Raw genomic sequence first — 13,235 nt, 5'->3', positions numbered from 1 at the left:
CCTCAGCGTCATCACGGCTCTTGCTTGGCGGTGGATGACCGAGAGGAACTGTTCGGGTTACTGAGCTGCAAGTGGGACCAGCAGCAGCAATGTAACTGCAGCGTTTGGGGGGGGGGGTGGTGGTGCAGGCCTGCACCCCCAAATCTGCCCCCCACACAACCCCCTCCCCGGTGATTTCCCCCAGACACAGCATGGGTATGGGATTTTATAAACCATTTCTCAAAGCACTGCTGGAGTGGGGTTCACAGCATGCCCGTGGGATTGGGCCCACGGAGATGGGGGCAATGGATTCGCCCCTTCGTAAGGAGCTGGAGCCATCTCCTCTCCCCCCCGTCGCGACGTTCCACCCGCCCTGGGCATCGCGCTCTGAGGCTGAAGCGCCCAAAGACATCTCCCTGCAGACTCTCCCCACTCAACTGGCGTGTGGAGGTCTACGCTTGGGAGAAAAAGCACCTGTGGAGCACAGAAGTTGTTGGAAAAACAAGGACACGGTTATTTCACCATTACCTCTCCCAGAATACACAACCATGGGAGAAGGTATGGAAAGGAATTGTTTATTAATTTTTAAAAAGTCAGCAACATAACATGAGGCATTTATACACAAAACCAAGCCTGAGTGCATCTGTTCGCCTGTTGTACTGGGTAAGACAATTTTTCTTTCACTGAGCAGAAGGCTTCAGTAGAAGTGGAAAAAGCTCTGCCTCCTCTCCCACCAAAACGAAGGAATGTGTCTCTAATTACAGCACAGAGAGCAAGAATGAAAATTATTTTATTTGAGGCCACAGAAGTATCTCCTATTCAAGCCAACAGTAGCCTAATTTAGAAGAAAATGAGTGACAGAATTGGGTGTAGGCCATATCGGTATTTGTGCCTTCAAATTCTAACCTCAGTCTGATGCCTTCAAAACAGAATTACATACCAACAGCTAAAAAAACCCCAAATTGCTACACCAAACAAGAACCACATTTATGTAGTGAAAACAACGCTCAGCTTAACAGGCAGTTTGTGTAAGGTCTGGGGGAAAAGTCTCTTCCAGAGGGTGTGGAAGTCCAAGTCAGGCTGAGGCACAAAAACTGGACCTGCTAATGGTAGTGTTACACAGGGCTCCAACCAGCCAGTGCTGGTGAGATTTGGTGAGCTACCCCAGTACAAGGCAGCCCAGTTTAAGGCATCAGGTAGTGCTGATGAGATGCGTTTTTGGGGACAGGTCATTCCTTAAAAGGCACCATTCTAATGACATCACTTTATCCAGAGGAAGGGTTTGTAGTATAACCCTGATGATTTATAATCCCACAAGTCAAGGAAGACAGACCAAGAATATGGAGCTGCCCTGCAACCAGGGCAGGAAGAGTTTTTTTCTGATGTCACCAGTGACATCTTCCCTACCTACAGATCTATAGGCAACATATACATAAACTGCAGCAAGGCAAAATGCTCCACACTAACAGAGGGGAAGTTAAGATCTAAATGTGCTTGTATTTTAGAGGATTGATTTCTTTTTGGTTTACTTATCTTGCAAAAACTGAAGCAAGCCTGCATTCTGCATTCTCCATGTATTAATTTCTCCCTGTGCAGCCTCTCACATTCTGCATCTAAGTTTGCTTCAGCTGGTAAGTTTTGCTGGTGAATGCAACAGCAAAGGGACAGCTTGTCAGGAAACAATTTAGCTTTTATGTATTTGGTTACAGCACTCTGTTTAAGATGGGCTTTACTAGCCCAGTTACTAGACAAATGGGTGTTCCAAGCATAAAAGCATATCAAAAGGGTTAATCGGAATGGCCATTATCTAACCAGAGCATTAACTAACCTAAGTCAATGCTCTTAGCAATTAATAAGATATTTGGGAAAAATTAAAAAGAAAGAAATCCTTATGATCAACTGCTTCCCATCACCCAGGCAGTACACCAGACATCCTTTAATCCTCCCCACCACAGAGTCTGAGCAGAACTTTCCTATAGTCTCCTGAGCAGTCTCCCTAGAGAGAAAAGAAAAAAGGAATGCAATTAGGTTTACAGCTCCACACAAGGCTGGATTCTTTCCAGCACATACAATTTGTTGTAGGGTTTGCACCTTCTTTGACAATTTAAGAACTAAGAACATTAATGAACATTTTCAGTACATAAGTGTAAAGTCTCCTTAATTCCACCTCCTCTAAAATACCCAATAGATGTCAGTCAAGTGGCGACCTGTCTCCTTTAAGCTGCTTAGGAAATCCAGCTCTTTGTTTCTAACACTAAAAAGCTTACCTTAATGAAGGAGTAGAGTGATTTCCCATACATGGTCAAGAATTCCCTTCTGATATCCAGCATATCTATTTCAGAGCGGGACACCATCACTCGGATCAGCGTGTTGTCATCTGTTCCCAGTCCCTAAAGAAATAAACCAACCATCTACAACTACAAATCATTTTGGACAACTCACTGACAGACACAAAGGTTTTATCACTTGGTCTTCTGCGGAATCTGTTCCTAATTAGAGCATTTTTGTGTTAATAGAGTGATCAACTAGCAGCTTGCTGCCAAGTAAGCATATCACTCTGAGCTTCCTGAGGGAAAAGAGGTCCATAGAAAAGCTCAGACTTTTTTTTTTTCCCAGTTAATGGCAGAGTTTCTCTTTATCTAATGATTGCTGTCATGCTACTGACTTGAGCATGGAAAGGCAAGGGAAAAAGAAAAACCAACAAAAATAGCAGTCTCATACCAAAAGCTCTTTACCTTCATGGATTTATACAATCTTTCAGCAAAATATGCAGGTTTATTTCGCACGCACTTTACTGTAAGGGAAACAAGAACAGGAGAATTAAGGCCAATAAAAACTGAAGGAGAAGGTCTTCCAAACCTTTACAGCACTTTCTCAGTGAAGGTGTTTATTCTGTAAAGATGCGATTTCAGGGCCAACAAACAGCAAGTACAATTCAGTCAGTGACCTGCTGTAAATTGATGTCTCCATGCCTAGTGCACAGTAATATTTTCTTTAAGGCTTTAATGCTTCCTGACAGCAAATGTCAGCTACCAAAGCATCACTTGGGAAAGCAAACAATATCATAAAGCGCAGAACTTTCTCACCCGATTGTGTCTGCAAAGAGTAAAACACTGTGGCTTGCAAAAAAGACAAACAGTATCTGCCTCCTGAAGCTATGTAAGCAGCCAGCCAGGGCAAGATACAGTATCTCTAATTATTTAATTACTTTGTAGACAAAGTTTAAGAGCAGGGAACTCACCCACAGCTAACAAAGCATCTTCGAGGTCTCCTGACATCTCAGATTTAATGCTGTCTGTTATGTCCTTATTAGCAATCCCTCTGTATGCATCAAAAACTAGGAGGAAGAGTCAGTGATAAAAAGAGCCAGTGAGATGCTTCAGGGCATACAGTGTGTAAACCACCAAGGATCACTTTGCAAGATCAAGCTCCTCACACTCCATATGAACATTGTACCATTATTGTGACATTGTAAGCTAAATCAGGGCTGTCCCACAGAAATAATTCATTTTAATTATCAACTGTCTTGCTAATTGGCCTACCACTGCTGCTAGCATTTTCAAGAACTGCCAGTTAATGACGGCAGTTTAAATGCTTAGCTCTGCCCTCATGGGAGTCACACTTCATTATCTCCAATTTACAGGCTGGAGCAAGTTGTACTGATGTTTTTCTCAAGTCCCTTTTTGTCTCAGGAGGGAATAAAATGGTCTTAAAGAATTGAATGTGACTGGGCTCTAGGATACCTGCTGTCTCAGGAAGAGTTCACAATCAGTTAATGAACAAGTACAAAGCTCCTACAAAAGTGTCATGCTCAAACAAGTTAAAAAATCCAGGACACCGCAGAGGGTCCTACCTCTTAGTAGGTGGCATCTGTTCCGTGTACAGAGGATGGCCATAAATTGTACCTCATCTGTTCCCCATTTCTTCTCCCCGGCTTCATACAGGCACTTGAAGACATTATGAATAGAAAATTGAGAAGACCAGGTGTACATAACATGACATTTTTACTTCCTTGGTGCTTGAGCACTGCTGGCCTGTGGCTTTTCTAGATCACAGGTATTTTCCAACAAATACTAACCAAGCACAGCAACTCTCAACTGAAGTGTCGTCTCCCCTCCCAGATACCCAGCCTGTCTAGAGACCTCTCACCAGAGTTGCAAAGGAGTCTAGAACCATTATCCCCATTTCACCGGCTGAGTCACAACAGTGAAGAGGCTCCCCTCAAGGTCAAAACTGAGAATAGAGCCCAGGTGTCCACCTAGGGCACTGCTGCCTAGTGTAGGTTCAGGCTTACTGTTCTACCTTGAAAAAAATGAGGTCTAGAAAAAGCAGGGAGTCACCATGCATCACATGTACAAGAACAGACAGTTGTTGCAAGGAAGCAAATTGCTACACACCTGAGCATCTTGCTGAGCAAGGGCATCATCCACATACGTTCCCTCATCTCTGTTTCCCTGCAGAGATACAAGGATGAAAAACTCATTTCACCAGAGCAACTGATGGAAGCAAGTCCTGCAAGTTCCTGCAAGTTCGCCTTAAAGTTGAATAGTAGCTTAAAAATACAGCAAAATATAGCTCAGATGTGATTTGTACTTCCTTTTGAAATGAGCAGCAATCCACTTTAACTGGGCCATTTTAGAAAGAGCACATGGCGTTAATGCATACCCACAGTCAGACTCCTCTCCCTGCAGAAGCTGGGTGTGAAATGCAGGCAAGGTGAAATGCAAGATAAGTGAAATAAAAGCCAGCCTGAAACACCTCATCACTAAAGTGAGAGGCATGTCCATCAGCAACAGAAGATTCACCCCCATTTCCCTTAGCCTGGACTTACCGTCGAGAGGGACACAAGGACTCTTCGAAACATGGAAGATGTGTCAGAGACAATGTCCTCCTCGAGGGTACAGCCATATTCTAGCAAGAGCACACACACATATGACATCTGTTAACAACAGGTCCACCACCTGGACACTGTTTGTCCACAACATTTGCCAGCCATAAGCTAGATAAATATATAACTGTGCTCAGGGCTCTAAACATCATAGAATCATAGATTCATTTAGGTTGGAAAGGACCTTTAAAATCATCGGTCCAACCGTTAACCTAACACTGCCAAGTCTGCCATTAAACCATGTCCCTAAGCGCCACATCTACACATCTTTTAAACACCTCCAGGGATGGTGACTCTACCACTTCCCTGGGCAGCCTGTTCCAGTGCTTGACAATCATTTCAGTGAAGAAATTTTTCCAAATATCCAATCTAAACCTCCCCTGGTGCAGCTTGAGGCCATTTCCTCTTGTCCTATCGCTTGTTACTTGGGAAAAGAGACTGACCCCCACCTCTCTACAACCTCCTTTCAGGTAGTTGCAGAGAGTGATAAAGTCTCCCATGAGCCACCTTTTCTCCAGACTAAACAACGCCAGTTCCCTCAGCTGCTCCTTATAAGACTTGTGCTCCAGGCCCCTCACCAGCTTGGTTGCCCTTCTCTGGACACGCTCCAGGACCTCCATGTCTTTCTTGTAGTGAGGGGCCCAAAACTGAACACAGGACTCGAGGTGCAGCCTCACCAGTGCCAAGTACAGGGGGATGATCGCTTCCCTAGTCCCACTGGCCACACAATTTCTGATACAAGCCAGGATGCTATTGGCCTTCTTGGCTATCATCATGGCAGTCCAGCCATCACATTTAGTGCTACAGGGCAAGATTAAGAAGCACAGCCAGTATAAAACTGGCAATAGATCCACACATGGACAGACATCCAACTGATAGACATAACCATGCCACCCCGTTTTATTTCCACAGATTCAATTTCTGGGTGAAATTCTAATCCTTGAGGCTGTTAGCAGGCCTGCTGTTGACACCTGTTTAACTCAGAGGTTCTCTCTGGACAAATGGCAATAGTTGTATTGGCTGATTTGTCACATTTAAAGGCTAACAGACCCTTCTTCCTCTTCACATGTCCATGCATACACACGAGTGACTTCAGTCAGTATGATAATGGCTTGCAGTTTGCACTACATACGAAGTTTGTAGTTCTCATTAATGCGCCGAATCTCTTCGTTTGTGCGAGAAGCCAAAATTTCAATCAGGCAACCTTCGTCTGTTCCTGCACCCTAGGGAATTACAAAGACAAGATCCAAGATTATTATGACAACTGTTTTGATATGCAACTAGGATTTTTTTAAAAAAATTATATATAAGTTAATAATAAATTAATAATAAATGTATAATTATGCCATATTCTACTAAATTGACCAGAACTTAAGCCACATAAAAGGAAGATTTCCAAACCTTCATAGCCCTCCTCAGTTCATGCACATCATACATGGTGGTAGGAGTCATCATACCAACGATAACCCTTTCAAAATTCCCACTCAGCTCAGACTTCAAGTCATCAATCAAATCCTAGAAGACGGAGAGAGAAGAAAGGAGTTGGGAGAAGATACAGCCTTCAAGAATAGAAAGAACTCATTCAGCACTTTTCTTCATGTGCCAGCCGTCCTTGGATGAACAGTTGCTCTGACCAAAATAAACTTGGCCAGGAAAAGCTTGTGCTAACCTTACTGTTGTGGAGACTAGGATGTTGTTCACATTTCACCCAAGTGATATAACCCTAAAAATGTCTGCATCTCCCAGTTAAAGCCAGAGGCATTAATCTCTGAAGACCACCTACCCTGCCAATACTGCTTTTATAGGTGATCAGAACTTGCTGACGTTGGGAAATGTTTAGTTTGGTCAAGATCTCAATGATGGCGTCTTCATCTGTGCCTGGAAGAAACCAATGGAAACCAGTCAAGCTGCTTGCACAAGAACAAGATGCATGCTCTGGTCTTGTCCAGAGTGTGCCATTAGCCATCTTCTGTTCCTTACACAACCTGGTTCTCAACAGCACTGGGGACTAGATCAGTTACAGAAGTGCCTCAACCCAGCCAGCAGCATGGCAGTACCACACTGCAGGAGAGACAAGACAAGAGCCCGAATAAGGATGCTTTTGTGGTGAAGACTTGGATTTCCAGTTGGGTTCAAGTGTCAGCCTGATCAAGTTGCTCGATTCCTTTTGGTGCCCTCGTACAGCAGTGGGGCAATGCAAATGGCTAGAATTCCCCTCTAACAAACCACCAGACAAAACATTCCCAAAGCTCGGGGAAAAAAAAGAGGGTTTAACAGTGGAGGGAGACCAACTTACCAAATCCCTTCATAGCCTTCCTTAGTGCTTGTGCTTCTTGCTCAGCACTGAAACTCGAGACCCCCTTGATTGTTGCCTAAACCCACAGGAGAGGAGTTATGAAAGGCAGACTCAAAGTGATACATACATTAGAGCTGAACTTAAAAAAAATTAAAAATTAAAAAGATGCAAACACAGTGACAGCAAGTAAAGTCCACCCACCAAACATGAGTGATTTTATAGCAGGCTTCCATCCTTCCCTAAAGAGAAACAGTTTATTCTAGAGGGACTTCCCAGCCACATAAGAAATAAGCCACAGGGACACAACTAAAAGGAGAAAATATCTTCATATAGCTGGCCATGGAGTATCTGGCTTCCAGTTAAACAATGGCAAGCAGCCTGACATCTCTGTTCAGTCCAGCTGGGGCTTCTTCCCAGCAGTTTTCCATGTAAATCATAGAAGAAGTTGTTCCCATCAAAGCCCTATTCCTGTCTTCTCTAAGAGCCGCCAGGGACCATCATTCTGTAAAATAATGCACCAGGAAGGGCAGTGTTCTACTCAAAACAGTGACTCACAAACAGGTTTCTCCTGCCTCCTGTCCAGTGCCATTTCTGCAGGTCTACACTGCCTTTTACAAAGGTTTCCATGTTCCCATGAAAATCATCAGCAAAACACTGCTTAATATTCATGTAGGTTAGGCTTTCTGAAACAGGCACAGGGATAACTACCATATAGATGGATACCGTGCAGGTTGAACCTGGAAAGAATAATATGCCCAGGAAGTTTATCTGGAGAAATTAATGCTCTTTGATCTACTATCTGATTGGATTTTTCATTAACTCCCAAAATGGAAAAGCCCGTATGTGTGGGTCATTCTCCTCTAGTATGAGGAAGCAAAGAGAAGCGATAAACTCACCCCCCATAAAGGGACAGATTGTGACATTGCTCTTCCTGCTGTGTCCTTATCTGAGCTACTCTCCCCACTTTTATCTTATCAGAGCAACAGCTGGCACAGCAAACACGCACGCTTACCATCGCTCTTGTATTTGGTCAATCTGTTATTGTTCAAGTCCCCAGGCCGTTAGACAACTGTAATAAAAAACAAAGGGAGTGTCAGTTTTCTAGCAAATAATTAATAGGCTATACCTACCCTTGCCAGTTAATGGGGCTGGTTAAGTAACCATCTAATTTCTCTGAGGACTAAAAGCAACATTTGAACAGCCCTTCTGAACGCAGTATCCCTGAGTTTCCAGTCCTGCTTTGTACAGAATGAACAAAGGCTGGCTTGCAACAGCGTAGGGCCAGGGCGTTTGCCCTGTCTGAAAGAAGGATGTGTTGCACAAGCAGATGATTAGCGCTAGTAATTTGAGAAATTTCTTTTCTATTGCTATTGTGACAGCCTGGCTGAGGCGACAAGGAGAAGCAGACAATGTTGCCCTGGGAGCAAAGAAAATAGACTTGATTCCCATGCCCTTCAAAACATGTGGCTTTGACCTTGCCAGGTGAGAGCCTGAGGATGAATTAGGGTGAGGGTGCCTGCACAGTCCTAACAGCCTTCACAGATACTCCCTGGGAGGCAGAGGCAACATCAAGGCGTAGATGAGCATGCAAAGGATAACCTCACTTGAGGACTGGGACAGGAGAATTATTTTCGCTCTTAAAATCTGCTGTATTCAACATCTCCTCAGTTTGGTGCAATGTGTAATTCCTTGTAGGACTTCAGTTTTAACCAACTGTTAAAGCCCTCAAAAAAAAAAAAAATATACATAGCTTACTTGCCATCTCCCCAGGGTTATTTTTTCTGCCCATAATTTTATTTTCTTGCATAGGGCCTGCACATGAACACACCCAAAGTATTTTCCCATATCCCTGGTCAGTTGACAGAATGTCAAGTACTAGGACAAAGTTCACTTCCCTGCAACTCAAGTTCAACACAGCATGAGCTGAGGTTCTTGCATTAAAGCCTCTAAGTAGAAGCAGTGATGCCAGTGGCTGATGACATCTCTCCTTAATCCTGCTCATGGTGCTTAATAGCTGCTATCAATGAACCCGGATGGCTGTGCAAGAACAGTAGTGTCTTTGCTCATGCTTCACATGACTCTTACAAATCCAGAATACTATTGGAGGGTGCTGTTCAGGCAAGTTAACTCTCAGTATGACATTTGCCATAGATGTGTTACGCACAGGCACTCCCAAGTGCTCTCCAGGTCGTCTGTATGTTATTACATCCTGTGCAATCAGGCAACACATGGAAAATTATTAGTGTTGAACTTGCTTTCTTTCATTTGATCATAGATTTCAGTGGTCAGATTATGACCCAGACCTCAGAAAAGTCATCTTTGCACTTCTCTAATCTTTTACAGAAATAGAAAGCCAGCTTTTTTTGCTTTAGCCAGACACTAAATAATGGCTTTGAATTTCACACATGTTTTTCTGATGCAGTTTTACCCTTCAGTTGGTTTGTACACAGAAGCAGGAATATTAGACAGGCTGGTTTAGCAAGTCGATAAGAGGGCAAAAGAAAGGCCAATAAACAAGGAAAAGGGGGTGGGAGGCTGAAAAATTCCGAGTGCAGATGAGCTGGCAGAAAGAAACCAAAACATGAAGAAAGGATGCATGTACTGGATTCAGCGCAAATGTTCCTGCAATATCAGATTACAACAGAAATGTCACATTGAATATTAACTGTAATATTCCGACTTCTTCATCCAGCTTAAACATCACTGGGAATATAGAGTAGAGCACTGCAAAAAGGCAGTGGTGCTAACCCCACCGCGCAATCTGCAAATGCTGTTTTGTTCCCAGTATATTTCTGTGTGTGGTGCCACAAGAAATGAGCCACTGAAGTTACAGGTGGAAGTTCTCCACAGTTCAGCCAGGTTCTCCAGCAATGGTCCCTGCCCCTGTAACCCTCTTTCTCCCTTTCACAGATGAAGGCATCTCCATGAACTGCTCAGGCTGGGGCATTAGACGAATAAAACTCTTCTAGCCACCCCCTTTGCTACTAGAGAGAGAAAGGAATTGTGCAGTCAGATTTGCCAGCGCTCTGCAGCTTAACACAATTCCTGGCCTGCAGCTCAAACGGGGAAAAACAGCTTCAGGATAGAAACAACACTTAACTCCGTGTTTTGAAGAATTAAACTATGCAAGCAAAGAGTCAGCTAGCAAGTACTAAGGTACCCTGGCTAATCCCTGTACTGATGTTATTTGCTTCATCCCAGAGTAAAGGCCTGAGCTAGCTGATACAGTAAACCTGGCTTAGAACAGGCTCAAAATACTGCGGCCAGATGACAGAGTGAAAGTGTACGAGGCATCTCTCAAACTATTCAATTTTTTTCCATGGATGACCTTTTCCTGGCAGACTTTATCAGCTAATCAGGCAGTTATAAGTCCACATCAATGTCCTCTAAAAGCTGAATCCAGAATAAATTTCATTTATCAGAAAACAGCTGAAACTTTCGTGTGTGCTGGCCAATTGAAATCTAGGCATGCTCTGAATCAAGTTTTCCTGGCTGTACACAGAACGCACAGAGCTCCCAGCAAGCAAAGCTCCCAACAGCTTAAAAGGATATAAACACAGGGGTTTTTCCCCCCACCCCAAGTCTGAGCTCATAGACATGTTGCCAGTCCTACACCTAGGATCTGGAGTAGAAAACCACCGTTTCGCGACCCATCCCCTTGCAAGGCGAACACTGGACTTGTTTGACGAGTTCTTTCATTTGGTGCACATTTACTTGAATACAAACCCACACCCTGCGCCAGATCAGCTTTTCCATGGCTCTGCCACCGCCAGCTGTTTCCAGTGTGCTGGATACAGCCTGCACCCGCCGCGGCTGACTGTGCTTCAGGGAGGCAGAGTGCCCTGGGGTAGTTCTGGGGCTCATAGCGGGGTGACTGACGCTGATCCCAGCCCAATTTGCAGCTCAGGACAGGATGTCCCTTCTGCTGGCAAGCCCTGAGCCAGCTGAAATATCCCAGCACCTCCCACACGATGACCTTTGCCTGGCCACTGCCCTCAAAAGAAATAAAAATATAATACTGAGTTAGCAGAGCCTTGTACTCCTCACTTCAGCCTGTCCACCCGTGCAAAGCTCCTTCACAAGCCCACTGCCACGCCCTCCGCACTCCAGCATCCAGTGGGAAGGACTTGCCAGCTTGGGCACGGCAGAACTAGGAAGCAAAACCTGCGCTCCCTGTGCCTGGAAAGAGTCAGCCATCTTCCTCCTTCCCACAACCCACCTCCCCGTCCTTCCTCACCCCAGGCCTGTGCCCTCCAGGGCTGCCCCAATGCCCTAATGCCTTGGCATCGTGGTGTCCACAGGGTATCCGCCCAGCCAAGGGCTGTCCCGCTCCCGCACATCCGCACTACCTACCGCTGCGGTCTGGCAAGCAGGGACGGTGCTTGGCACCTTCCCAGGCACCTCTAGCCACGCGACCCCTTCCCCATGCCAAAGGGGACCCCCCGGTTAGTTTGGTGCTCACCTGCTGTCCCAAGCGGGTGCCTTGGCAGGGATGGGAAGAGCTTTGCTTGGCTTGCTCTGGATGGCAAAGTCCCCGCCCTGGAGCGGGGTGGGACAAAGCAGCTTTTCTTGCACGCCTAATGGGAAGGCAATCCAGCCTGTCTCTCCTCCTCTGCCCTTCCGTAAACAGTTGGTTGTAATCCAGAGCAGGGAGGGATTCCCCAAGGAGCCTCATGCACTTTTAGGAAATGCACATTTGGGGTTACATGGAGGCCCTTGCAAGTAAAGGTGGACTGGAAGGCTCAGATGGTTTCCGCCCTCCCCAGCACTGCCTGTAAAAATCTCTGGGAACAGAGGGGGTCTCTGACTGCAGCCTAAGTGCACAGCCAGCCTCTGATGTCTCACTTTATGTTGTCTGTAAAAGGGTATACCCAAGGGGGGAGCGAGGGGGACGACGGTGTGGAGCACACGGGCAGCAACAGCCTTGAGCAGGAAGATCTGTTCCTCCCCCCCGTGTTATCGGTGGGGATTTCTTACCTGTATTGTGTCTCCTTTGCTCCCACAGCACCTCTCCAGGTCTTCAGCATCATTCCCCCTTGTCTAAGAACTTTGCATCACAAACAGCCATGATTTCTATAAGAATGATTATTTTCATAAAGGATTACTATTTTTTGCCCCAATAAATGGCACTGCCCTCAAGTCAAAGCACTTCAGGCAAAGGGACTTCAGTTTTACGCTGATGTGACACTGCCAAGGTCAGCCTTGGACAAGATCATGAGGCTGACAGAGGGAAATCAACCTTGCAATAATACATGTCTTGTCTTCACTGTGTTTCTCCTCAGGGACTTTGGTCTCCTCTGATGCCAAAAGTACAGTTATTACAATGGGTAAATCGACCCTCTCAGGTTCTTTTTTCCAGCTCATATGAGAGTTGTATCTCATCCCTGTGCCTCTTTGCACATGCTCTTTTGCTGGAAGAGACCTAAATTTAGCAGCTCGCATGAATGCAAGCTGTGCTCCAGTGAGCATGTTTGTGCAGATGGCTTATTATAGCTCCCACAGCAGCTCAGTCTCCCAAAACCAACCCCACAGAGGCCAGCCAGCCAGCCAGCATCTACTCAGTCTCTACTGATGCAGGGGGACTTTGAACAGAGGGTAACAGAAAAACAAGGTTCAAGCCGCACTCTCCTTTTCCATTGCAGAGCCGCTTTCCTTGCAAAATCTGGCACTTTACCCCAACCAGGATTCAGTGTGGACTAGTGCATATTATCAACAGTCACTAAGGAGAAACTCTTCTCTTTCCTACATCTGTTAAAGTTTCCATTCTCATCCCTTCCTCTCACGTCAGCTGTCTCCTACTCTGGGCCCATACCCTCTCATTTTAATCTACCAGCAGGAGAACTGCTGTGTTCCTCCATCTTACGTTGCCTCTTATTTTTTTTTAGCCTGTGTATTTTCAAAAGCTTCATTCTTCTGTTTACTTTCCAGCCTCTTCAACCCCAAGGACTGGGTGGCTCTGACACCGCAGTCAATCGTATATGGAACAGTAATTATTTAAGACCATAAGGTATTCATCTTCTTTGGAAGTTATTTATCCTTTAAATATTGCACCAACCCTGCCATTCATGATTT

At 45.2% G+C, this 13,235-nt stretch overlaps 1 protein-coding gene across 2 annotated transcripts; it reads right to left on the bottom strand.

The window, feature by feature from the left end:
• Positions 1 to 538: 538 nt before the first annotated feature.
• Positions 539 to 12,554, bottom strand: ANXA4 (annexin A4). 2 transcript variants are annotated; one of them, XM_069801210.1, is made up of 14 exons: positions 12,339 to 12,554; positions 12,141 to 12,236; positions 8,176 to 8,232; positions 7,164 to 7,239; positions 6,651 to 6,745; positions 6,269 to 6,382; positions 6,000 to 6,090; positions 4,811 to 4,890; positions 4,377 to 4,433; positions 3,833 to 3,926; positions 3,221 to 3,316; positions 2,715 to 2,773; positions 2,247 to 2,369; positions 539 to 1,975 (listed from the first exon to the last, which is right to left on the bottom strand). In XM_069801210.1, the coding sequence occupies exons 3-14, from the start codon at positions 8,176 to 8,178 to the stop codon at positions 1,916 to 1,918; spliced, it is 948 nt and encodes a 315-aa protein (XP_069657311.1). In that variant the 5' UTR covers positions 8,179 to 8,232; positions 12,141 to 12,236; positions 12,339 to 12,554; the 3' UTR covers positions 539 to 1,915. The 2 variants fall into 2 exon arrangements, with proteins under 2 accessions (XP_069657311.1, XP_009920727.1); XM_009922425.2 differs by lacking the exons at positions 12,141 to 12,236; positions 12,339 to 12,554 and adding an exon at positions 11,626 to 11,977.
• Between the last annotated feature and the right edge of the window lie 681 nt (positions 12,555 to 13,235).

The sequence above is a fragment of the Haliaeetus albicilla genome, chromosome 13, assembly GCF_947461875.1.
Source record: "Haliaeetus albicilla chromosome 13, bHalAlb1.1, whole genome shotgun sequence".
Lineage (NCBI taxonomy): Eukaryota > Metazoa > Chordata > Aves > Accipitriformes > Accipitridae > Haliaeetus > Haliaeetus albicilla.
This window is presented reverse-complemented; position numbering and strand designations above follow the sequence as displayed.

Bases quoted from the DNA above. Each gene is read 5' to 3' on its own strand.
- ANXA4 (XM_069801210.1), bottom strand. The intron at 3,317-3,832 runs GTAGGACCCTCT...TCTTCCTCCTAG, and splicing joins CAGATGCCACCTACTAAGAG to TTTTTGATGCATACAGAGGG. The intron at 1,976-2,246 runs GTAAGCTTTTTA...TTTTCTCTCTAG, and splicing joins CACTCTACTCCTTCATTAAG to GGAGACTGCTCAGGAGACTA.